Source organism: Poeciliopsis prolifica, unplaced genomic scaffold (genome assembly GCF_027474105.1).
Source record: "Poeciliopsis prolifica strain line A6 unplaced genomic scaffold, Auburn_PproV2 SCAFFOLD030, whole genome shotgun sequence".
Lineage (NCBI taxonomy): Eukaryota > Metazoa > Chordata > Actinopteri > Cyprinodontiformes > Poeciliidae > Poeciliopsis > Poeciliopsis prolifica.
Window position 1 is genome coordinate 5,531,366 of NW_026562405.1, and position 27,325 is coordinate 5,558,690.

General features: G+C 38.1%; 1 protein-coding gene across 1 annotated transcript in view; it reads left to right on the forward strand.

Annotated features, from left to right (window-relative positions):
* The window catches only part of LOC129372664 (receptor-type tyrosine-protein phosphatase T-like), a 292,638-nt gene that overhangs the window by 138,834 nt on the left and 126,479 nt on the right, over positions 1-27,325 (forward strand). The window contains 3 exon segments of the mRNA XM_055050081.1: positions 15,521-15,722; positions 18,514-18,616; positions 21,057-21,333. Coding sequence (XP_054906056.1) covers positions 15,521-15,722; positions 18,514-18,616; positions 21,057-21,333 — 582 coding nt within the window.

Genomic DNA, 27,325 nt, shown 5'->3' on the forward strand with positions numbered 1-27,325 from the left:
CTCAGCCTGTTTAACACAAAAACAGTTTTGATGTGATCTTTGCCTCCTTATCCTGTGCAAGTATCAAACATGACCTGAACATTTGGCCTTAGAAGAAAGGATTATGGAATAACAGGTTTTTTGGCATGAAGGGGAAACATCATTGTAAGTTTTAAATCAACATAGACTGACGGTGCTGGTCTCAGAGATCGAGTTATTTGAACACAGACATCAAAGTATGGAGGCGACAAATTGACAACAAACATGACAACAATGTACGTACCAACTGTGAAGCATGGTGGTGGCAGTATCATGCTTGTTCATGCAGCGTACCAGGTGTACAGATCAATGCCAGATTCATAAACAAGTAAACTTTAACATACCTAGTTGCTCCAACAGGAAATGATCTAAAACACATTGAAACAAATGAACAACGACAAGAGACGTTTCTCGTTTCAGGACTAAACTTGGAGATATTTCCACTTTTCTGGTTCATAAAGAGATTTATGTCTGATTGTGGGATCAGTTCACTGTGACCACACACTTATAGGTGTGTAGTTGCCACAAATTATACTCTGTAGTAGGACTACTTCACTATATTTTAAAGAAGTGTAATAAGACTATTTTAGTACTAAATGTTTTCAAAATGAGCAAAAACGCAAATTTAAAATTTAGCTTTGCTATTAGCTAGTGTGCTAGCCTACCTATGTTGGATGTAACCTTTCATAAGATGTTTTTAATATTTAAACTAATCAAACAGATAAAATTATAAAGTTCTGTGCAAACTATGGTTGTATAATGACTAAATAAAAAAATACAAATAATATAATTAGAAAATACTAAATTCAGGCAGAAAATACATTCTTCCAAAATGCAACAAATATTTGGAGTGGATATTGCAAGTTAGTAAAATACTTCTAGTGTTGATATCTATTGTTTATCTATTGTGTTTTATTGATCTCAGAATGGCTCAGCAGATAAATTAGCATCAGGACAAAAAGAGTCCAGGAACAAGAGTAAAGGCAAAAAGTACAATGTAGTAAAACTACCCCTAAAATATTTTTTCATTCCATTAAGTTACTCATGTAACTGCAAATATAACTATAGTTCAATTTTCTCTGCATCTTTTCTGCTTTCCACTGATCTCAGAGCTGCTGTGCGCTGAAGGTCATGGCCTGATGAAGTCGATAAAACAACATAGAAATCTTATTGATAAATGCATCTTTCTGAACAAGTTTCCAAATGGAAAACAGTGCGAACAGTCATTTTCGGGGTAGTAATTTGAAACCTGTGTGGATTGTAGCGTCTCGTCGGAGCGCAGTGTCTTTTCCTCGCTGGTCTTTGCAATACATATTTTTTCCTTCATCCCGTGAGTCTTTTCTGCCTCTTAGCATCATCTGTCTCTCGTCTCATTCTGTGCACACAGAGACCGCTCGGCATCATTTCTGAGGCCTCCATTAGACCTCGACTGAGAGCTGAAAAAATCCTCTAAACCTCCTGGGACCATAATCAATTCGTCTTGTTTTCTGTTGATTTCATTAATATCAATCTAAGCTCCCGCCGCGGCGAATGGAGGCGGCACAACTCTGCATCATCTGTTAAACATATCAGAGGCTGAACACAATGCTCCGCTATTAGAGATAATTACTATAATTGCAGCTATTGACAGGATTAAAGGCATCATCTGCAACATCTGAAGGGGCTCTTTTTGTGTCCCATCCTGCTCTGTTGTCTTATTTATTTTTTTCATTTTTTCAACCTGCTCAGTGTCCCTCGCTTTTCAGACTGAAAACCTGATGAATTACACCTGGGACAAAAAGGAGGAGCGGGAGGAGATGGGGTGGGTTGGATGGATTGGTGGAGGTGGAGAGTGGTAAGGAGAGATAAGGGGGAAGGAGGAGTCAGGACAGAACGGGGCGATAAAACAGGAGGCGAGGAAAAGAAGCATGGTGTCTCGTGATTGGAGGAATAATCAGTGTGCAAATATGATCACTTCATCTCCTGGATCTGTTACTATAATTGCGGCTAATTACAGGATTAAAGGACACATCTGGGGGAGATCTGAAGGGCCGCCCTCCTCCCGTCCAGACTCCCTCTGCTCCTCTGCCCGGCTCAAAATGGGCTTAATGTCTGGGGAGCAGATAATGGAGGGAGTGCCTTTGAGGACTGGAGAGTGGAGAAACATGATTAATTCTCAGAACTCAATATCAATATTTAATATGTTTTAAAAAGGTGAGATTTGTTAGATGGATAAAGTAAAAACTAGTGTTGTTGATGGATTGATACAATTTATCAGATTAATCACTGTTGTTGTGATTAATCACTCTGCTTAACTTTGTAAGATTGCCACACTCCCACACATTAAAATACGAGCAATCAGATTTATTTATTATTTTTGTGGCAGAAAGCAGGTGGTGTAGCCTCCCAGGACTCAACAGCAGCTAAAGGAAACTTGCTCCACTACACCAGAATGCAAGTAGCAGAAAAGTCATTCAGGGGACAACTGACTCTGCCCCTTTCTGATGTCGCCCTGGGCAACTGCCCATAAGCCCTCTATGAAAAACTATTTCTGTAAGCATGTTTTCTAATGACGCTAAAGAAAATGTTTTTGTCTCAAACCGGACATGTCTGACGATCAGTTTTCCATGTTTTTTAAAGGAAGCCACTTTGTTTTAAACGATAATTTAGAATCGTCCGTCTGCATTTATTTCACATAGAAGTTGTACGTTGACATGAACGCTGCTTGTCCTCATCCAGCTAACTGACCGGCGTAATTCATGCAGGTGATTTGCATATTCAGGCTAATGATATAAATTTTTTAAGTTTTGTTGTCTGCTGTTTGTAAAGATAAATCTTTCGCTGTCATTCTTCCCTCTGTGTCAAACCTATAATTATACATTATGCAATATTAACGCATTTAAATGTTCATATTAATGACATGCTTATAATGCGTCAACTTTGACAGCTGCAGTAAGAGCCTTTAGCTCGCTGGTTAAACTGAGTCTTTGCAGTCTTCCCCTGCCCTCTCTGACCTTTCAGTTAATACTCAGATAGCTCCAGTTTCTGAACTGAGAGCGGAGAAGCACTCAGAAGCACACTTGGCTCAGATCATGACCCTGTCAATCCCTTCTCTGATTGCAGCATCAAACCACTGAAGCATCCCAGGTTCCCCTTGCTAACGCTTACCTCCCTGCTGCTGTCTGCAGAGTTATTTCTGAACCCCTGCTTGCGTAACAGACGCTGCTGCTGCTGCTGCTGACATTGATTAGGAAAAAAAGCAGTGAAGCGCATCATTAGATCATGGCTCTGCTGATTTGTTTTGACCAGTGGAAGATTTTTTTTTTTCTGTCTTTGTTTTGTTTTCATCTTAATTTAGAAGGTACCACTTGCTTAGGGACTCTGGTGTTTCTTCTGAATTGATCAAGAGAAGCCAGGCCATTAAAAATGTTTACATTTTATTGGAGGTAAATCTGTAGTGGGTCATTTTCCTTATTATGTCACGTATGCAAAGCATTTAAACCCCATTGATGGGATTTGACACGTTGTTTTCTATTTATTCTCTATATTAGCTAGCGCTCCCACAGCACTGGAGAAACTCAATATAGCTGCACAATTATTTAATAAAAGTGAGTTATAGTGAACGCGTCGAGAAAGTTCTCATTGAACTTAAAAAAGTTCTCATCTGAACCTAAACGGGTCACAGATAGTTGCAGGTTTTATGCACACAGTTTGGGTTTGATGATTTTTCCTGGAACTTCACTGGAGAACATTCAACAAGTAACATGATGATTCCAACTTTTGACCCTGTGAAATACACACAGGCATATTGATTAAAATATTTATTCCTTTATAGTTTCATTTCCATTTGTAAGTTTTGTACATTGAAGAGGTGGGATTGTTTTCTGCCTTGTGTTTCCACCACTGTGACAAGACATTGTTTGAACTTCAAAAACAAAAATAATATTATTGTGTTTAGGATTGTGCTTCTCATTTGAAGTAGCTCTGCTACTTTAGTTCTGCTTGGTTCTTTTTATAGACGGCTCATCGTTCTGCAGGTTTAGACATTGCATGTCCTTTGGTTTTAGACAGTCATCATACGTAACCCAGAAAACGTTGCGTATGATTAGCTTTTCAGATTAGCATCTGAAAAGCTAAATAAAACCTGAACTATGAGCCCAAAACCCAGTGGAACCAAAATGCAGAACCTGAGGCTTTTTCAAATTTGGTGCCTGACTTTCTGGCCACATCATCACCACAGAGCCTCAGAAGATTTGGATGATATAAACTAAGATAATATTTAATTTCCCTTTGAAACAAAATATTTGAATTTAATTGAATATTTATGTAGATATGAATGAACATGTGGTCACCATGTATTTTTCTCTATTCCCATCTGCTTGTCTGATTAAACCAGTGATCCTCAGAATAGGAGGAACCGCCAAGAGAACCAGTGACTCGGCATTTCCTGAAACTTCAATTTCTCTACAGTATTTTCTTTCTGATATTACTCCATAATCAAGTTTCAAATTCTTTATGTTTGCAGCCTCCAAAAACAATGCAGGCACCATATCTTTCTTGCTATATGGTGGAAGGTTTAAATATCCAGATAGTCACAGAAAATTAAAAATCTGTTGCTTTCTCTCTCTAAACAGCAAGCAGGTAAACTTTTAACCACATCTGACAGTAAGAAATGTTGACAACCATAAATGATTGAGTAGATTGAAATTTTTAATCATTTTTATCTGGTCTAAATTAAGTCTAAAACAATGGCTGGATAAGAAAAATGGGAACATTTAGCTGACAAACCTTTAAACCGTTTAATCCACCACAGTAAAGCAACAGGAAACCAGTCCGGTGAGTAGCTGTTGCTGCCTGATCCGGTGTGTGAATAACTTTGCTCTCCCATTCCTCTCTCCTCAAGTAGTCTTTAATCAATCAAGGAGATCAATACCGGCAGCCAGCCTGACATTTATTTCTGTTTCTCTGTTCCAAACTGTTGATTTCTGTAGCAGCTGCAGACATTTAGTGAAGTCAGTCTCCCTCCTTATCGCTCTTTCCTGGGAATGAAACAGTTGGCTTTTCTTCAGGAGAGCAGGATTTGTGAGACGATCTCAATACTGACTTGTAAAGCTGCAGCGGACGCCAGGGTGACATGCAAAACGGAAAATGGAAAATGAAATGAAACAGTGACTTGAAGAAGTCAAAGTAAGTGATCATCAGACAGACTGAAAATTTAAGCATTTAAATATGTATGTAAGAGTAGTTTATTTTGTGATACATTTTCTTTTTGACATTTTAAAGTGAATTTTGACGTATTTAATAAAAAAAGCAAATGACAAAAATTAAATCCAGCACTATGATTTTTACTTGAGTACTATTTCACCCAAAATATTTCACATAATTAAAAACTTTTCTAAGGATTACTTTTAAACTCTGGTTGAATATTATTCTTCTGAATTAATAGTATTAATTTATGGCTACCTGATCAACCTCATTATTAAGCAAAAAGTTAGCTGACTCAGATTACTGTACATGATTCTGCTTTAATGAAAGCTCTTTATTGTTTTTTTTTTTTTTTTTTAATAAATTTTATAAATTGTATAGACCTTACTTTACTTTACCAAGCTTATGGACATTTATTCTTAAAAAAGTATTTTTAGAAGAAAAAACAACTCTAAAATTTTTTTTTTTAAAGAAACTATTAATACTTCAAAACAATTCTAAGAAAATGTTGTTTTCGCATTTCACTACAAAATTTGATCTCCATGTAAATAATTTTTTCATTTGAGATTTGGAAATTGTTCAAATGCTCAATCCTGTCAGAAACTTTTAAAGGTCGTATCACTTCCTACTGACCCACCAAGAACAAGATTAATGACAACAAAAATATGAGCTTGACTTTTACACACAAACCAGTAAAGACATCTAAGAAATACACATCAACAGGCTGCAGAAATACAAATATATTACTCAACAGCTCAACAAAGCATGATTATTATAATATGCATTTTAATGGCAGCTCAACAGTTCATAGTAAAGGATTTTTTTATTTGTCTGCTGTAAAACTGAGGTCTTCTGATTTAAAAGTTACCAGCTCTTTTTCTTCCCACCATTTCCAAAGACATTTTTATTGCATTTTCTTTTTCATGGATGCATTTAATTGGTTACATAAACTTATTAAGTTAGTGCAGTTTTATAACAAGCCTAAACACCATAAAGTAACCAATCAAAATATGCTATGGATAAACATCAGGATAACACTCAAGAGGAGCACAAAACTCTAATTTTGTCCTTTGTTGCTGTCTGTACTTTCTTTCTGTGTATTGTGTTCCATTTTAGTCAATGAACTATATTTAGAGTTGCTGTTTTGGTCCTTGACCTTTTTTACTCCATTACACACATGGTGTCTTCTTGCATGAGGAGGAGGCAGTATTCTTTACAATTGTGTTTACGCAGCACTAAAACACAGACCTACCTTTAGTCTTTTTGTACAAAACATGCTCTTTCCAGAGATTCATGCTTTGTTTTTGGCCCCTGAGTGTCTCAGTGTAAGGCTGCATTCACACCAGCCCTGCTTTAATCAAACTGGAGCTGATTTTTCTAGAAAGTTCGGTTTGTTTGGTAAAATGTTAATGTGCAATCAAAGTCTAATGCAAACCAAAATCACCCCTGATCCACTTAAAAACCTTGGCCTCTTTTCTATTAAAGTGAACTCTGGTTCGGGTTGAATGCCCATATGGAAGTGAACTGTAGTGCAGGGGATTCTGGGTAGATGCAACCAAAGCAAATTCTTTTTTGGTAGCGCTAGTGGAAGAAATGGTCCAAAGAGGAATCCTAGAACCATTACAATCTGACACCTCTCCATCTTTGTTTACATTTTGTGAAGAAGGAAGATGCGTTCAGTGTCGTCTTTAGCGGTTTTTATGTTGTTTTCTTCAGGAGTTCCTGGTGCAGCGCCCCTAGAGGTGACGGGGAGAAAACAGGTCGGGAACAGGACGCAATGCCATGTGAAAACATTGTAGATTATATTTAAATTCTTCTTTCCTCTTGTCAAGGAAGACAGAATTTAAGAGTTAACTGCTTCTGTCTAAAAAGTAGAGCAACTGAAAAACTTCCAGGATTTCATCTAAATAGGACTAGATAGTAAATCAATAATAATATCTAAAATAATCCCTCTCTTTGGTTACCTAGCAACAAATTGTTGAGTAACTTGCGCAGCAGCAGTTTATAGTTTTGCCGCTGTGCCTTGTACTTGATTAATAATAACTGTGGATAAAAGAAACACGTCATGTCACAACATGGCAGTATCCAGAATATTTAAAACAAAGAACTAATTATCTTCTGATATGAAATGGTTACATCATAATACATTTTTCAGCAATATTGTCTTTTGACATGGCTCCTGCAGGGTGTTGATCTTTTCACATCTGTCTGCTCCAGAGGAGACGTTTCATGAGGAGAAATAACTCTTAATATTTAAATTATACCATTTCTAATTAAATGAATGTTAAAAATGTTTTAAATGCATTTTTTAAAAGGCCGGATGTTTTAAAGAGGGAGATTTCTAATGGCCAAAGATCACGCAATAATCTTCCAGTCATCAAGTGATATTGAGGGATCTTATACGACTCAACTCATCAGTAAACACAGGAACAGAAAACAGATGATTGATATGTCAGCATTGCGCCTGTTTTCTTCCCCTAAGTGTAACGCATTCGACAGAAAATGCTTCACGCTTCAGCTGACGTGTCGATCTGTGACGAGGAGCTCGTCAGCCGCGTCTTTAATGTGGGAATGAGCGACGAGAGGAGCTCACGTTTACATCAGCTTCAAGGAGGCGAGCGCCCGTCTCTGCTGTCACTTGTCTTAACTTAGTTGGCAGGAAGTTGCAGTGTGGATGTCAAGCAATCGTTGCTGGGACAATGATTTAGGCCGATTCCTGTCAAACTGTCAGCAGCAACTCTGATCATCTTCTCCAGGGTGAGCTCTGCTTCTGTTCTTTGATTTCTTCATGGTTGGTTATTGATATTGATGGAAGCCCTTTGGTTTCCAGTGACAAGATACAAAAGCTTTTCTGGAATCTTGTATGTTGTCTTTGTCTAAGGGCTGTTGACGCATTGATGCATGCAGTTAATCTGAAAACTTTAACAAGTTTATTACATAAAATCAGATTAATTGAGCCACTGGTTTGACCTAAAAGCCTCTCTCCTTCGGAGGAGTAACTCTTGTCAAGAAAGACAAGAGTCTTCCCTGTAGTTCAGCTACGTGCTCAATGAACAAGAGTGAAAAGTGCAAGAAGACAGTAACAACATTTTTCAACTTTCCTATGTTGCGTTGTTTGCCTGCATGTTCATATCTATGTGAAGTTTCCCATGCATGAAAAGTGTGATCAATATGGTTACATTTTTGAATCAATTGACAGCGCTATCTTTTTTTAAAAAAACTATATATTCTCGGTATCTGTTGGAGGACAAGAAAGACATTTTTTGGGGGAAATTGTCTCTTTTTTGTTGCCTCCTTACTCATCTTCTCCAGAATGTCTCAACATTTGAGAAGTTGTTGGGGATTGTTGGGAACAGCCTGCCCCAAATGGAAACCTCTAAAGGCGGCAGCAAGTTAAAACAATAGATGGCTGGCAGCTTAGAGAGCGAGGCAGGAAGTGTCAGCGCACACACAGCGGTGAGGACAGGAAGACAGGACGTTCAGGAGGTTATATATACTCCACCTGAAACAAAGTATTCTGAGCTTTAAAGCAGCGTTGCAACATAAGGACTGCATGCTAATTCTGACGTTACGATGCTACAGATGGAGGAGTTTCCAAATCCGGACAGGATCATGCAGTTTTTGAAACTGCATGATGTTTTATGTTTTTGGCTGTTTTTTCAAGCTGTGGATTTTAAAATCATTATTTAGCAAAGTGTCAGATTGACTAAGCATTCACACAATCTTTTTTCTAGCTTTTAGCAGTTATCCTTTACAGAAAATGTTAAAGTACTTAAAGCACGCTTATTATGAATATGATCTTACAAGATGATTGTCATTGTAGATCAATGAACGTTCTTATTTCTTTTTCTGATCATCACCTTAAACAGAGGTTTTGCTTTAGCAATGAAAAATACTAGGTTTGAAAAGCTGAATTAAGTGCATTATTTATTTATGTATTATTATTATTATATTTTGCATAAACCTGTTTTCTTCTAAGGAGTAGGTTTTCTTTGGCTGTTTTTACAGCATATGCGTAAAATAAAATGCATAAACAATATAGAAACTGCTTCTCCACTGCATATTACAGAGCATTCAGCAGGACCGATAAAACATTATGTAGAGACAGAAAACTGCAGGTAGGCAAAGAACACTCAAAAGGCAAAAGATGAGCTTATTAATGATAAAAGCTTTCCATGCAGAGTTGAGTGTTGCTGTACAGTACCAGTGATGAGTCACACCTTAAATCTCAGTATTTGTCTTCTTATGCATTACAATATGAAATTTTTTGATCACTGATGTCATCATCTGTGAAATATGAACAGTTTTACTGGATGTCCATAACGGTGTGGTTTATTTGGCAGAGGGGTCATTTAGGGTCACAGGCAACCAAAGGTTCATGCTAATAAACCTTTTGCATGAACCTTTGGTTTACTGTTATTGTGCAGAAAACTCTAGTTCATTTGTCTATTAAGTCCAGTTCATTTGGAGAGGAGTGAATGCCAATTCAATCAAACTCTAGTCTGCCTACAAAACGATAGCACATGGCATTCTGGGTAAATACAACCAAAACAAATGTGCTAGCTTAGTGCTAGCAGGAGAAATGGCTCATGATCTGTAGCCAAAAATGAGAGAAATACCCCAACTGCTAAAATCTTCCCTATTGGTTATACTTGTTTAAGTAGGAAGTTGCGCTCTGTGTCTTCAGAGGTTTTTGTGTCGTTTCCTTCAGGAGTTTTTGTTGCAGCGCCCCCAAAGGCGAGAAGGGCAACCAGTTGCTTAAAGTGTTTGGTTGGTTTTTCTCTGTTGTGTGAAAGAGAACTACAGCAGCTACAAATGTTGCCGTTTTGGTCCCTAATTGAACTAATTTTCTACCAAACTACCAGGTGTGAAAACATCATTATTGTGTTTTGAATGCATAAATAAGTTTAGGCTTACAAGGCTTTTAAATGTCCCTTTAACGGCAACAGGATTTATTTTTTTTCCTGGAAAACCTTATTAACAATGCATTCAATAAATCTTTTGAAAATCATCCAGTCCAACTATGTGACTCTGTTGATGGTACCTATAAACTTTTTATCCAGCGTACTGGTATTGTCACTTTGTAAGGACATTTAGTCTTTTCAGGTGTTTTTTTTAAATCTGGCTCACTATCTCCACTCTTTTCCATTTTTTCCTCCATATTCTCTATTTATGTTCCTCTCCTCCTCCGTTTCTGCCCTCTAATTCAATCACACACACCTTCACATAAGCACACCTTCCCTCTGGTGAGTTATCCCCCACAGACGCACACTCTATTACCCAAGATGCACTATCCCATTGCACGCCGGCCTTTTCATTGGCCAATAAAACAACCTGAGCTTTACAGCTCTACCGATTCGAAGTACATCAACCACAGGGAGCCAGGGAGAGAGGAAGAAAGGGAGGAGGAGAAAAATGGTGGAAATGGAGAGATAGCAGAGAATGGGCAGGCGGAGGAATTGAAAATGGTGTGAGAAAAGACATGGGGAGAGAAATGCCATTAGGGGTAATAAAATGAAGAAAGATTGTCCTCTTACTAGCCTGGAAAAAGATGGAAAAAGTGAGAAGGGTAAGAGCAAACTGTAGACAGAGGGAGAGAGCAAAGCCCATAAAAATATAGAGCCATTCATGACTTATAAAATAAGGGCCATTGATGTGCAAACCAAAACTGCAGCATAGATGAAATAGATGATATTTTATTGTTCCAGCCCCTAAGTCCCTGCCTGTATAAATAGCTATTGATCCTCCATGTATTATTCAGCCAGCGAACTTTAAAGCCGGAGAGACGTCAGACGCCTGTGGAAGTCAGGGCTCCTGCTCTGTCAGTCTCTCTGCTCCATTTTACACTTTTGTCATCTATTGGTTAAATGGTTAGCAAGAATTTTGGACTTGAATGGTTTTGCGTCAGAGAAAAGAAGTTGAAATATTTTGTTTGTTTTACTCTATTCAGTTAAATTTCAGGAATTTGTTACATTTTTGTTAAAACTGTCACTGTGTCGTGACGGTTTAGGATGGTATGAGACAGAAAATCAGTGAAATACGTTAGATTCAGCAACATTGGAAGAAGGGAGTTCCTCTCCCTTCTTCCAATGCTAACTAGAAACAACCAATCAGAGCCAGGAGGCGGGTCTTATTGCTGGCACTAATGACAGAGAAGGATTTTCCTGTAACAACAAGTTGTTTCTCCATCATTAGCACATTGAGCAGTGAGTACACGGGAGTGATTGACATCACTGAGACCCTCCTCCTGGCTCTGATTGGTTGTTTTGTTGTTTGTGGTCAGCAGTGCTGCATTTCTTCAGACAGTAATATTTTAATAATTTACCAAATGCAGGTTTAAAATGCTTTTGGATTGGCCTGTAATGCTATGTCATAAAAAGCTCTTAATATATTAAATCCTGGTAAGAGCAGCAGCTATTAGCAAATACCTGGTGGAAATGCATCTCTGCTGAGCTCAGTCTCAGTCCAACACTCATAAGAATTGGCTGTAAACGGCATAATGAGAAGCACTGTAGTGATTATGTCCTGAAGTCGAAGGAAAGAGCAGGAGCTTCTCAAAGAGAAAGCGGCCCAATTTCAGCACATCAAATTACAAAGTTGAATTTATCTTAAGTTATGTTTGATTATATTTTGTATTTTTATAATAACTGAAGGTAACATACAGTAGTTACTTCATTGTGCTGTAAAATGTACCTAATATTACCGTCCCTTGAAGGTTTCTCATGCAGATGGAGAAAGAAAGATGGAGCGAAGCAGAACTCTATGGCAGCATTTTTCATCTTGTTCTGCCCTTAACTGAGTTACTCACCTGAAACGTCAAGCTTGAATATAAATATCGGAAAAATCAGCTGACATCCAAATCTATCTAAGCAGCCCAAACTCCATCCATCATATAATGTGCAAGTCAGAGGAATATCTGTTGGAGAGGGAATTTTCTCAACAGCTGCATTCAGGTACAGCTGGGACACTTAGTTGTTGAAAATCAAAAGAGCTCTGAAGTAATTTCAGTATATTTTATACAGACACAATCTTTCCATCTTTGCTTGGAAATCAGACTAAATCTTAAGTGAATTCTATACTTTACGCTTTAAGTTTTAGAACATAGTTTAATCTGAATTGAAGCATAAGAAAACCATATCATCCATCAATAGAGATCTTTACATGATCTTTAAATACACTTATAAAGTATAAATTTAGACCTGAAATCTGAAACAAATATGAAGCGTTTAAAAAAACTGCAACTTCAATACCACAGAGGAGACACAGGGCCAAAATAAAAAAAGATCACATTTGGAGGTATAAACAGGAAATGCAGACACAAAGCTTTGCCAAAAAAATTTATTATTATTAAATATATTTAAATGTTTATTATTACATTCTACCTAGACTTTCCCTGGAGGAGAAACCCAAAAGTGACCAGATATGTTTCATCTGGAAATGCAACTCGTCTATTTCAGTTTTAATTTATTTGGTGGCCGAGATCTGAAGCTCCATAAAGTTCTGCTTATTTTCATTCAAATAAGAACTCAGACTTGAAACTTTACTGTAAGACTCTAAAACACAAAATCTTTCCCAGTATTTCTGGTTTAGTTTGTGTTGTAATTATCTTAGTAGAGTCGAAATAAGACAAAACTGACTTTCATTCAACATTGGAAGAATCTCTTATTAGTGAAATAATCTGTCTAGTGCTTTAAAAATATTGACTGAAAACAAAACGAGCAGTATTTTTGAATTTGAAACTGTATCAAAAATACTTACGATTTTGTGTTTTTGTGGTACAGAAATCACGACTGAAGCAAGACTGTTGAAATGTTTCTCAATGCTTTTAGTACGATACCTTTTATATTATAAAACTGAGCTATATGCAAGTTATTAAATATATGAATATGCATATATATAATTTTTTTCTTTGTATTTTTTTGTTCTGTCCGGTTCTCCTCTGTCCTGAATCACATCCATGCAAACAGTCACACGTTCACACATCACCGTTCCAGCCCGCAGGCTCAGCTGAAGTGAGGCAGCCAGCTGTCGGTGCTTTTGATTCGGCTCTGTTAATGGAGTGACAAGGGCCCGTCTGACGTCCAAGGGTGTGAAGTGCTGAGATGGTCCTGCTGCTGCCTCGCTCCACCAAACACCCACACACACATTTCCAGCCTCCCAGCTACCCGTTTACAGCACAACATCCATCTACATCACTTGTTGCCACTTTTCATTTTGCTCTTTCAAGCTTTCAGCGTAACTTTCAGTCCATTCCTGAACCTTCTGCAATGATTTCGTCATCCTTTCATGAACTTTTTGGTGTCATTTTGTGCATTTATATGATATTGTAAATGATGTAACTTGGGATTATGGAGTCTCTGCTCAGTCACTGTAATCTTCATGTTTTGACTTATTAGTATTACTTTGGCCAAACCTGTCCCAATTCTTGTTTATTTAATGTAAAGTATCAGGCACATGCAAAAGAAATATTTTATGGGTGGCATTATGGACTAAAATGTAATAAAATTAAACTCCAATCCCGTAAGTTTGGTGAAGTTGGTATAATAGAAATGAATATTGAACTTATTTGCATATGGTTGTTAATATCTCTAACCCAAACTCATTTGCAATGTCATTCAACTTAAAATGTACAAACACATAATAATGCTGTTGTTGTGTCGTTTACTACTTATTGATATTTATATTTCCTGTTTTGAGCTAATTCAAGTCGGATTGAAATCTTCTGTAGCAGTTCAGTTTTTTTGATTCGACATGTAAACAAAAAAATAATCTGCCGCCTCCTTTTGGTGAAGAAGGAAGTTGGCTCAGCTTCTTCTTTTGAGGTTTTTGTGTTGTTTCCTTCAGTATTTCTTGGTGCAGCGCCCCTGAGGCGAGGATGGGAACAGATGGCCAAACGGTTTCGCTGGTTTGATTCAGTGCAGTGAGAAAGAGAACCACAGCAGCTGGAGAGGGAACAAATGTTGCTGTTTTGATGAAAATACACTTACATATTTCTAACTTTGTGTCGTAAACATCCCATAATCAAAAGCATGACAGGCATTTCAGATAGAAAGCTTCAAACTATAAAGGACACAAGGTTTAGTTCATTTGTTTAATGTCTAAAGTTTAATGTATTTTGCTCAGATTGTTGGAGAATGTTTTTCATTGAAAGGGTTTATTTAGTTCGTCCTGCTGCCACCTAATTGCTCCATTTATCTAGATCTGCAAGTCAGCCTGAAATGCTCTCATACTGACACATGCACTTTGTTGAAATGTGTTGAAACGCTCTTTTACCCCCCAGTCAGAGGTTCTGGTGTTGACTGCCATGCACAGCAGCAGCTGTCCTCTGGTGTTACACATGCATGTTTGACCATGTCTATGCGTGGAATCATTGATGTGTGGAAAGTCGCAAAAAGCAGCGACATTGACGGTTCTTTTAAAAGTACTGCTGAAGCATTTCTGATGGTTTAGTCGATAGGATCGATTTGTTCAATCGGCTTCATTGTCAGAGTGGAGATCATGTGGAGACACAGTGACCTGCTGTAAACAGCTAACACCACTTTAACTCCAAAATTGATCAGTGCGATGTTTAACAGCCAATTTAATACCTCAAGATTGATTTAGTGGGTTTGCTTTGACGTGACACTTAGAGGTGGCTGGACATTAAACCGTGATGGTTGCTGATTGTTTTCAGCAGGGAATCAAACATGAAGAAAATCAAATATGTATCTAAGGTCCTACTTTCTTTTGATGTTTTAAAGAATAAAATATGGGTTGTTAAAAGTGAATTATTTTGTCAGAATCTGAAAACAAAAACAAATATTTTTATTCTAATTCTGGGGCTAACTTTAAAAATAACTATGAAGTGCGGCTAGAACAGATTTGTTAGAATCATTCCAGTTCTAAAGAGTTGTACATTTTTATGTACATTGCTCGAAAAAATAAAGGGAACACTCAAATAGCACATCCTAGATCTGAATGAATGAAATAAATATGAAAATAATTTCCACCTGTTGTCTATTCCATTTGCACAACAGCAGGTGATATTGATTGTCAATCAGTTTCTAAGTGGACAGTTTGATTTCACAGAAGTTTGATTTACTTGGAGTTATATTGTGTTGTTTGAGTGTTCCCTTTATTTTTTGAGCAGTATATTTTATTTAACAAATAATTTATTAAATATCTGATTTCCAGAAAATTTGATGTGGAATATTGCATCTTTCCTTCAATACGACCAAACTCTTTCAGCATCCTAAGATGCTATCTTAGATCTAGTGTAAAAATAACGAGAAACTAACTGCAAACACAATAAAAGAAAAGTCAGTGTTTCTGTCTTTAGATCACATACAAGGCCCTGAGTTCCCTGGATCCCAGTGCTGACCTGACGACCCAGAGGGGACGAGTGTTCAAGCTGAGGAACGAGACCCACCATCTGTTTGTCGGCCTTTACCCCGGAACCACCTACTTCTTCACCCTGAAAGCCTCCACCAACAAGGGCTTCGGGCCCCCCGTCACCACCCGCATAACCACAAAGATCGCAGGTAAACTTTTGTTTCCGTCTTTGTTCCCTTTGGGTTGATTTTTCTTCTTCTGTGCTCCTCACTGCAGCCTAATATTTCCAGCCACCGTTGAGCCAACGCTTCAGCCTCTTTGTCTCTCAACGAGTCTGTCTCTGTTTTTGGTTGACTGACTGGCAGCTTTATGACATTTTCTCTCCATTTGTAATCCTGTTTGTATCAACACGCATCAGTCCACGTAAAATGTCAGTGGCGTCACAAAGAAGCAGAACAAAACAAACCAAACCATAATACGACATTTCCACATAAGAATCACAGAGCTTCTCCATTTTTCCTCATGCTGTTTGTAGAAGGTTGTCCTTTGTGATTTTAATGGGAGAGTGACTGATAACACCATAAAAGCTCTTTTGTTTGTGAATCTCTTTGCCTTTTATATCTGACTCAGTCCTTCTCATTCTACTCATTGTTTTTAGATTTGCATTGCTTTCTTGTTTTTATTTCTTTTTCTTATTTCTGTCTGTTTTACTCTTTTATTGTACTCAACCTTTCACTGTTGCTCTGTCAGTTGCTGCTTTGTTGCTGTTTAGCAAGTATACTAAATTGACATAACTGAAAAAGGTACAATGGATTTTAATTAATTTACTGTGTTTTTGTGCAGAGTTAGTTACCTCTCATATCCCAAGTGTGAGAAATGATTAAACAGTGGTGGGGATTAACTCTAAAGCACTAAAAATTAGCATTATTTCTACTATAGCTGAAGCATTAGCAGAAGCTAATGATAAAGCACTAAACTTATTCGTGTTCATAGCCACCTTGTGTCGATTACATAACACAAATAATCCTCCTCAACAAGGTCAGTTTATTTGTTGCACATCTACTTGTGATTCTTTGGAACAGAATTTTAACTCGGGTTTCAGGTTTTCTATAGTTGTTGAGATTTGCTAACTCTATTGCTCATTGGGATTCGTCCAGAAAGCATGCAAGGCATCAGTAGCTTTTAAGCTATTTCATGATGCATTCTGGGTACAGAGTAAACATAATTTGCTACTCCAAATGATGGGTGTATGTCGAAAGGAAACAGAAGTGCTGTGTCACCACCTGTTTCAAAATAGCAGCTTGTTCTTGAGCACAAGTGATGAATTTTAATCAACGGAAAGTTTACAAACAGCCAGAGTAAATCTGCACTTCAGAATTTATTACCATAAAATAATTTAAGGGAAGCTAAACGTTTTTACAACGAGCAAAATCGCTAAACTGCTAAACAAAAAAACTTAGCTCTGCTGTTAGCGCATTTGCAGATCTTCTAGTGATTAGAAATCCTGCTTAGTTTTCACAGATATTCAGATGTAAAATTTGTGAGAACATAAAAGCAGTCCTTACCAGTAATTCCTTCTGAAAATGTTATAAAGGGCTTTATTTTTTTTGCTTGAAACTGGACAAAAATGCTTAAATTGAGTTATTGTATTAAACCTTCCTGTCGATAGTAAGTGGAGTCTTCAGTTCTTCCACAGATTAAGCTGAGTTCAGTCCCACGCGTCATCGGCTTGTTCCAAACACTGTCCTTTCTGTCAACACCCGCAGGGATTTTTAGCGTGACCTTTCCACTGAGCATCCTTCCTTCAATCATTCCTACTAATCTTAACAACATCTTGATATAAGAAGAAAAAAAAAACATGTGCCATCCACACATAAAAGATATGTCTCCTTCCAAATGTCACGCCATCCTTAATCTTCATTATCTCATTCGGGGTCCAAAGAACAGCGAGATTTTAAATTAAAAGCTGCAGATGGATGAAGATGGATGGACAGATGAGAAAGAGGCAGAGGGGGTGGATTTGTGTTAATAACCTCCGTGTCGTAACAATCCCAAGTGTTGCTGTTTCACTCAGATATTTTACACTCACCTTCAGAGTAAGGCTGTGGCAGATGTGAAATTAAAACCAGGCCGTGCTTTAAAGTCTCTCACAGTGAAACATTCATCTGTCTTTTCATTGCATTTTTCAGCACCTGATGAGATTATTGTGGTCCCGATATGAAACTGGAACGGCATCACAAAGTAATCCAAAGTTTGAGACTGTAACAGGGAGACGCATTAAACGGTTTTCTTCTTCCAAAATGTCTGAAACCAAATGAATTGTTTGAGATTCCTTCAGTCAGAACAGAAGAGGTTGGATGAATTGGTCCCTTCAGCTTTTTCATCGCCAGATATTTTTACACTAAATGTTCCATTACATGAATCTAGTCGTGTTTCCATAACCAACAAATACTGATCTTTGTTGATTTTCTGCTAATGTCGAAAAAACACAAACGTACAATTGTGGTGTTTCCATTAATTAAGAAATTAAATTAAAATTACAACAAATAAGCTTGTTCACAAAATAAGGTACTCAAAATTACGGCAGCGAGAAATTAAACAGCAATATGTGGTTATAATTCAGCCACGGCGCTACCAGCCAATCAGAGGAGACGTCCGTGTTTTATTCAGGTGTTGGAGTGACAAGCCCTGTCTTGGGAGTGGCTACACTAGTGAAAGGTGACAAACAAAAATGTTTAGGTTCTGCTGCTGAGATATGAGAGAATTAAAGAGACAGAGCTGAGATCCTAAAGCTGCATAAAGCTGCTGATGTCACTAAGTTACCTCTTTCTGGAAGTTTTCATTTGAAATTTATTGTGCAACAATATGGCAGTTTTAAAATTAGGTTACATTTGGTCATGTTTATTGTGTTTATTGGCCAAATTTAAATAATTTAGACTTGGTTTGGTCATTGTTCATGAACTAATCCCTGTTTTCGTTGTGTGAAATGTTTCATTTCAGCTCCCATGATGCCGGAATATGAATCAGAAATGGCTCTCAATGAGACGGAGACAACCATCACCATCCTGCTGAAGCCTGCCCAGTCCAGAGGAGCACCAATCAGGTAAATGTCTGAAGCTCTGCCTGTATGTCTCCGTTTCTTTCCTTCATGCTGCTGAGAGACGAGCAGCATGAAGGAATATCCTCTCTATTTTACAGTCCTTCCTACCTTCCTGCTCTTCTCCTCCGTATTTTCTGCTCCAAGCTCTCTTTCATCCTGCTCTACTTTCTTCTTCCTCAAGGGCATTTTTTACAGTCATTAAAGTATTCTACACATATAAGTCCAATTTGTATGCAAAAGAACCCAGAGAAGGAGAAATGATCATTAGTCACTTCTGGCCTTAAACCTTTTACTCTCCACTATATGAAGGCATAACTCAGAGAAAACATGACAGAATTCAAAACATGATCATTATTTCAAGTTTTAATTTTCAAGCTTTCACCCACAACTTGTCTAAAGAAATAAACCTCATTGTTAAAGTAACACATTGATTCAAATGAATAATAAATGTGATCTTAATTTGGAAACAATTAATTATTTGGAAAGCTGAATAGAAAGTAGATATCCTTTATTGCTCCTCAGGGGAAAAATCCAGCTGAATTTACAGCAAAGTGATGGACGAAAAGGTAAAATGTAAAAACAAAAAGTAAGTACACTGTTGCAGAATAAGAGAAAAATATACTTTACTATTATTAAACATAATAAACTACTGAGTAGGATAAGGACTTATTAAGTTAAATGTCTTTGGAGGGTCACAGTTAAAGTGTTACGTCTTGCATCTCATATTCTTACAAACATTTTCATTTGAGGCTCAGTTGGAGAATCAAATTTTACTTAATTTACTTGCTTCAGAAAGTTATGTTTGATGTCTTCGAGGATCAACACAGGTAAAAAATTTCGACTGAATGAAAAGAAAAAAAGAGCGACTAGTTGTTGAAACTTATGAACCTTATGCCATATTTCATGATTTTTCACACAGCAAATATTCCTCATACACAATATAGACGGTTTAATGTTTTTGTTTATTGCCCAAATAAACAAAATTGTATTTTTCCAAAATGATTGAAGCATATGAAATTTGCAAACTCCACTTACAGTCCATGAAATTTAATAGAGTGGACCTCTGATATTAACACAAATACTTGAGATTTATAAAAAAAAAAACATTCATAAGTGCATATTGTAATATACGTTATTTGCTTAATTAGCACAGCAACTGAGTTAAGTTTCTTGAGAATTAAAAAAAAAAAGTGATTAGGCAAATTTTAGACAAATAATCTGAAGTTACTTTCCAACAAAAAAAGAAATCTGCGACTAAAGCAACATGAAAATTTCTCTCTCTTTCCTCTCTCTGAGTGAATTAACTACCTGCTTCCTCTTCTGTCCTTCTTCATATTTTGTGCAGCCCCTAAAAGGCTTTAATTTGAAATGGATATTCAGCCAAAATGGTAAAAAGGGTACAGAACGTGACATCGGGAGAGACTCATCTTTGGTCATCAGCAATTATTTTTATGAAAGCTGCCAAACGGGAGCTGGGGATAATTGGCCGCGGCCCGTTCACAGGAACATACATTTTCCTAATTGTGTATAATTGTGAAGTGAGTTCTTGGCATGAAGGATGGAGGTAATTGCAGAGGGCCGCTGCATTTGTCCTGACCGCTGAAGGAGCCCCTCAACCATTCATAGGGGCCTCTCAGAGCTCAGTGGAAACACACACACACACACACACACACACACACACACACACACACACACACACACTGAAGCACATCTAAGAGAAGAAACATCACTACAACTGTTCATATACACACAATCACACCTGCTGAAGCACATACAAGTACATGCATGCACACATCCATTACTGTTCATTAGCTGACCAAACCTGCTATCCATCCATAAGTTTCTCAATCTCTAAAATGCATGTTAGACCTAATTTTTTATTAGGAAATTCAAAGCAGAGCTTCAAATTCAATGAATATCTATATTAACATCCATAAATCACTTTTTGCATTCTTGTTGGTTGTGCAGGAGGCCCCACGTCTGCTTTTCAAAGATGCAGAGGTATATAATTAAACACCTGTTTGAAATAATTTCCGTGTATGAATGTAAATGTTGAGCAGCTTATTTGGATTTAAAGTGACAGAGGCCCTAAAACAGCTCATTCTGGAAGGATTTAAAAATAGGAAGAACTGACCAGACTTGAATCTCAAAAATATAGATATAATCTAACCATAACAGGTCACTCTTAAGGTCCAACACAAAAACACATCCCTCTCAAAATAGAAACCTCTCAAAAAATGAAGAAAAGTTCAACAATTGAAAGACCTTTTAGAAGATCTTAATGACTGAGTTATTACCTCCCTTTAAGGAATGACAAAATAACTGCTTAGAGATGAAAATATGAAGAAATTCTGACTGCATGAGTAGTTTTGTACATTACTAATACATTGGAGTAATGATTTGCTGATTGATTTGTTGAAAAACCGTTTCTTTATTATTCCAGCTCCTACCAGCTTGTTGTGAAGGAAGAGAGGAAGTCTAAAAGTCGGCGTGCCGCCTCTGAAGCTCCAGAGTGCTTTTCTGCCCCGTTCAGCTTCCGCAACGCCTCCATCCTCAACTCTGGGTACTACATGGCTGCTGATCTTCCGCCTTCCAGTCTCACGGTGGTTCAGCCATTCACAGTGGGAGACAACAAAAGCTACGGTGGCTTCTGGAACCCTCCGCTGTCACCGGCCAAGAGCTACAGCATCTACTTCCAGGCTATGAGCAGAGCCAATGGGGTGAGTCTGGACCTGTTGGAGTCATCAGTGAGCCGACAATTGAGGCCCTATTTTTCCTTGCAAGATTTGAAACAAATTTGACATTTAATTGGAAAATTGTGTCTATAATTCAGACCAAAACATAAAAATGTGTAGAACTTGAGTTCAGCACATTTATAACCTGCTAACCTAATAGCAGGTTATTTTTTTTCTGTGTAGTTCTTTAGCATTGCTGCAAACTTTGAAAACATTTAGCACAATTAGCTTCCTCTAAATGAACTCCAACATTGATGAGTTTAGTCCTTCAGCATTAGCTCCAGATAAATACTATGGTTGAATAATAATTTTTAAGCATTAGCAGAACTAATGTTCATGTTTACTGCTTTAGAGTTTACATTTTAACCAGCAGGATTTCCACACATGCTGTGTCAAAACATTTCAGACCGATATATTTTCTGATATTAGCCAATTATCAAATAATTTCCCAAGAGGGGGAATGGATATTATCTCTCAATGTTTAGAAAATTGTGTAAGTATTACTCTCAATATATTGTTGTGCAAAATGTAAAATGGTCAAGACTGAAAAATAACTTTCATAGTTGCTCTTTTTCTTTAGTCTTTTATGAATAAGATACAAAATGAGAAATCCTTCAGTTTCAAATCAGTTGAGATTCCTCATACATTGATGATTTGCAGTAAAATTTAGTCTCAAAACACTTTTTAAAACATCCAATTTGTAAACAGGTAGTTATTTCAATCAAATCCCATTGATAGATTCACTGTCGATTACATACATTCTGATTAAATCCTACAAAAAATCTGCAGCTGAAGTCAGTTTATTATTCAAGTTGAAAAAAGTTTTCAAAGGAAATCCATCTGATGTTATCAAGTCATTAACTTTGCAACAATCACTCCTCCTTATTGAGCATCCAGCAGCATTGGACAGCTGATTAAATTGATTAATTAACTCTGCAGCAATGCCTCATAGTGAGTATGATTTTTTCTATTTTATTGGTTTAAATGAAAAAACAACTTAAAGAAACATTTTTTAAAATTATTTTATAGACTTGAAAATAACAAAAATAAAAACAAAAAAACAACAAAAAAACCCTGATACATGCAATACATTAAAAAGACATTAAAAGAATATTTATGTTACGCCTTTGTTTTGTTTGTATTACATGTCCACCCACTAGGGGCACTGTTATGCCAGGAGCATATGTTATTGGTTTGTGTTCTTCTTCGGTGCTCTCTGTCTGTCTGTTCGGGGATGCACATGGCGGAATAAAGTTGAGCAAAGAAAAGAAACGAGTTTTTTTTTTACTGACTAACATTGGTAGCAGAGGATGGTTAGTAACTACAGAGTTCCGCCAACGTTTGAGGAAGGAAAGCCTTACGAAAGCTGGAAGAATGAAGTCAACATTTGGACGAGAGTTACAGATTTGGAGAAGAAAAAGCAAGCGCTGGCTGTCGCCCTGGCTCTGTCTGGAAGAGCGCGGGACACGGCGATGGAAATTCCGGTAGACGATCTAAATAAAGACACTGGAATGACCACATTGTTCGCTAAACTAGATGACTTGTTCTTAAAAGAGGAAAAGGACAGAATCTATGAAGCATACTCGGATTTTGACCGGATAATAAAAGAAGTTAACATGTCGATGGCGGACTATATTATTGATTTCGAGCAGCGTTACTCGCGGATGAAGAAATACAACATGGAGCTACCTGACGCTGTTTTGGCTTTTAAGCTGTTGGACACCGCGTGTTTGGATATAACGGACAGGCAGTTGGCTTTAACGGCATGCTCAGATGTAACATTTGCTTCTATGAAGTCCGCTTTGAAGAGAATATTTGGCGAGAAAAGAGGTGCGGCAGCAGAAGGCATTAGCCAGGAGTCCGTGTTTGCAACGGAGCAACGGCGGCAAAAAGGCAAGTTCTGGCGGCAGAGTCCCCATCAGAAAACTCACAGCCCCACACTCCGCAGCCCGGTACAAACCCGCTGGATAAGTACGGACGACGGTCAAAATGTGCAGTGTGCCAAAGTACTTTTCACTGGGTTAAAAACTGTCCGCACAAAGCTGATAGTGTTAAAATTGCTGATGATACAAAAGACGTGGAAGAGTGCAATTTAACTCTGTACACCAAAGAATCACCAACGGATGCAGAAATATTCATGACTGAATGTTTTGGCTCAGCAATAATAGACACTGCTTGCACTCGGACAGTTTGTGGACAAGAGTGGCTGGACAACTACAGTACTGTGTTACAAAAGAAAACTGTGAAGACTATGAAAGAGACAGAAACACAAAGTCACAGACCCTTCAAGTTTGGAGATGGAAAAATCGTCTACTCCATAAAAAAGGTAAAGATACCTGCTAAAATTGGCAACACAAAGTGTAATATAGAAACTGAAGTAGTACCTGCTAACATCCCACTGCTGCTGAGTAAAACCTCATTGAAAAGGGCAGGGACTGTTTTGGACATGGAAAGGGACAGTGCAGTGATGTTCAACCAGCCTGTCAAACTGGACTTTACTAGTTCAGGTCATTACTGTGTGAACATTGTGGACAGTGAAAATAGAAATTTCATTCACTCTGATAAGCTATTGCAAGCTAATGAGGAAGAAATACTGACTACAACAGACAAGATGAACACAAGTGAAAAGATGAAAGTTCTGGAGAAACTTCATAAACAGTTTGGACACGCCTCTGCTGACAAAATACAGAGACTTTTGGCTAATTCTGGCAACAAGGACACAGAATGTGACAGCCTGCTGAAAAACATCGTGAACCAGTGAAGTGTGTCAAAAATATTGTAAGACCAAACCAAAACCTGCTGTGGGCTTACATTGGCATCTACATATAATGAAACTGTTGCTGTAGATCTGCACGAACTTGAACCTGGGGTTGGTACCTACACATTATTGACCAGTTTACCGTTTCAGTGCTGGTAGTGTCTTAACCACCAAGAGGTCTTCTGAAATAGTCAGACGTTTTATCCATGATTGGATCAGTGTGCATGGCCCACCACAAAAGTTATTCAGTGACAATGGTGGTGAGTTTAATAACGAGGAAGTGAGAGACATGGCCGAGAACTTTAATATTGAAGTTAAGACAACACCTGCTTACAGTCCGTGGAGCAATGGACTGTTAGAGCGCCACAATCAAACTCTGACGGAGATCCTACTGAAAGTCAAAGCAAGTACTGGATGTGACTGGAGCACTGCCATGGACTGGGCCCTGATGGCAAAGAACTCTATGCAAAGTGTCCATGGATACAGCCCACATCAGCTGGTGTTTGGGCAGAATCCTAACCTGCCTTCTGTATTAATAGACAAAGCTCCAGCTCTAGAGGGCACCACCAAAAGTGAATGGGTAGCTAAGCACATTTCAGCCTTGCATGCTGCAAGAAAAAGCTTTTACAGAAGCAGAATGTTCAGAAAGGATACGCAGAGCACTAAAGAAACAGATGCGGCCCATATGAGCGATATGAAACTGGAGACAAAGTCTTTTACAAAAGAGTGGATTGTCCAGAGTGGAAAGGACAGGAGTGGTGATTGGTCAAGATGTGCAGTCGTTTTTGTTAGACATGGAGGCACCTGTGTCAGAGTGCATCAACTCAGATTGAGAAAAGTTACTCACGAAAATGAAGAACCTCAGATTACCTGCGATGAGAAGAACAATCAAGGACAACATACAGTGGACATCATTGAAGAGAATGTAGGAGGAGATATTATTGCAGTAAATCCTGAGAATCATCCTTTGCCTGCTCCTGAAAATGCAGAGGCTGAGAGACAGCTCTCTGGGAACACCATCATAAAGACAGGTCAAATTGTGACATTCAGAAATGCAGACGGTGTCTCACAAAAAGCCAAAGTGTTGGACGTGCCGGCAAAGCAACTGGGAAATACAAGAACTGGTTTAACTTGGAACTGCTTGAGCCAGCAGAAGTGGCTGGCAACAGTGAGTCAGCTGATCTGTCACAGTTGGAGGATCTTCAGATCCAGGAAGATGCTGAGGATACAGATATGCATGAGGATGTTTTTGTGAGTAAGGACATATCGTTTTGATGAAGCAAAAGAAAATGAAATAAAAAGCTGGAAACAGAACCAAGTGTTTGAGGAAATTGAGGACAGAGGACAAAAGTGTGTCTCCACTCGTTGGGTGTGCACTCTGAAAGAGACTGAAAATGGAATAATACCAAAAGCAAGACTTGTTGCACGAGGATTTGAGGAGCTACAAGTTTCTGACCTACAAAAGGACTCTCCAACCTGTGCCTCAGAGTCACTGAGACTCTTGGTGGCAGTTATATGTCAAAAACAATGGGAACTTCACTCTATGGACATTAAATCTGCCTTTTTACAAGGAATGGAACTGTCCAGAGACATTTCATTAAACCTCCCCGAGAGGCCAATAGCACAGGTGTGCTTTGGAAACTGAGAAAATGTGTGTATGGTTTAGCTGATGCTTCACTGTATTGGTATAACAGGGTAAAAAGCATCATGACTGAAGCAGGAGGCATCATGTCTAAGGTTGACCCTGCAGTTTTCTATTGGCTGGATGAGCGAAAAAATGTTGCTGGTGTACTTGCTTGTCATGCTGATGATTTTATGGGGTGGATCACACATGTTTGCAGAGTCAGTCATACCTCACCTGAGGTCAAAGTTTAATGTCGGTCGTGAAGCACACAATAGCTTTTCCTATGTGGGGGTAGATATTGTTACTGAAGGTAAGAAGGTACAAATACACCAAGAAACATACATTCAGCACCTGCAGTCCCATACACCTCTCACCCTCACGAGCAGCAGAGTCAGCTTCACCTCTCACTGAGAAGGAGACAGAGCAGCTCAGATCTAAGATTGGCCAACTTCTGTGGGTGGCAAGACAGAGCAGGCCTGATGTGATGTTTGATGCTAGTAATTTAGCATCCCGTCTCAAACATGCTACAGTACAAACCATTAATGAAGCAAACAGAGTTGTGTGTAAGCTCAAGGCCAAGTCAGTTGGATTGAATTTCCAACACCTTGGGGACGACAGTAACTTAAAGATGGTTACATTCACTGATGCATCTTTTGGAAATCTTTCAGATGGGGGTACTCAAGGTGGGCACTTCATTGTTTTGATGGGTGACAACGGGCGGTTCTCCCCCATTGCATGGCAGTCAAAGAGAATTAAGAAATTGTCAGAAGCACACTGGCAGGTGAAACACTCGCCATGTCTGAGGGGATTGATAATGCCATTTTTCTTTCCACACTCTTTTCTGAACTCAGTGCCGGTAGTACTGCTTGTCCTACACCTATAATCTGTGTGACTGATAATTTCTCTCTTGTTGATGCACTTAAGTCAACTAAGTTTGTTGCAGAGAAAAGGTTACGCCTGGAAATCAGTTCAATTAAAGAACTGATGCAAACTAAGAAAGTTCATCAAGTGTTGTGGTCTCAAACAAAAGACCAACTTGCAGACTGTTTAACAAAGAAAGGAGCATCCGCAACCTCACTCCTTAGGGCTCTTTATGAAGGACTTTGGATTCTTCAATAAATTCAGTCACAAGATGTTTCACATTCTGTCATGTTGAAACTGTTCTATCAAAATCCTTAATGGCTGCGCTTTCTCATAAGCCCTGTGTTTTTTTTTTTTTAAAGAAAAGTGGGAGATTGTTACGCCTTTGTTTTGTTTGTATTACATGTCCACCCACTAGGGGCACTGTTATGCCAGGAGCATATGTTATTGGTTTGTGTTCTTCTTCGGTGCTCTCTGTCTGTCTGTTCGGGGGATGCACATGGCGGAATAAAGTTGAGCAAAGAAACGAGTTATTTTTTTTTTACTGACTAACAATTTATATCTACAGAAAAATAAGAATTTATTTGTTTTATAAGGAAGTAAGTATCCCAGATGGAAAGAATTAACAAGAATTATAAAGAATGATTTATGGCAATTGTATATCTAAAAGTAGTGTAATTGGCAATAAATGTTTTTAATAAAATAAGAAAAAATACATCAAACAAGTTGTCATA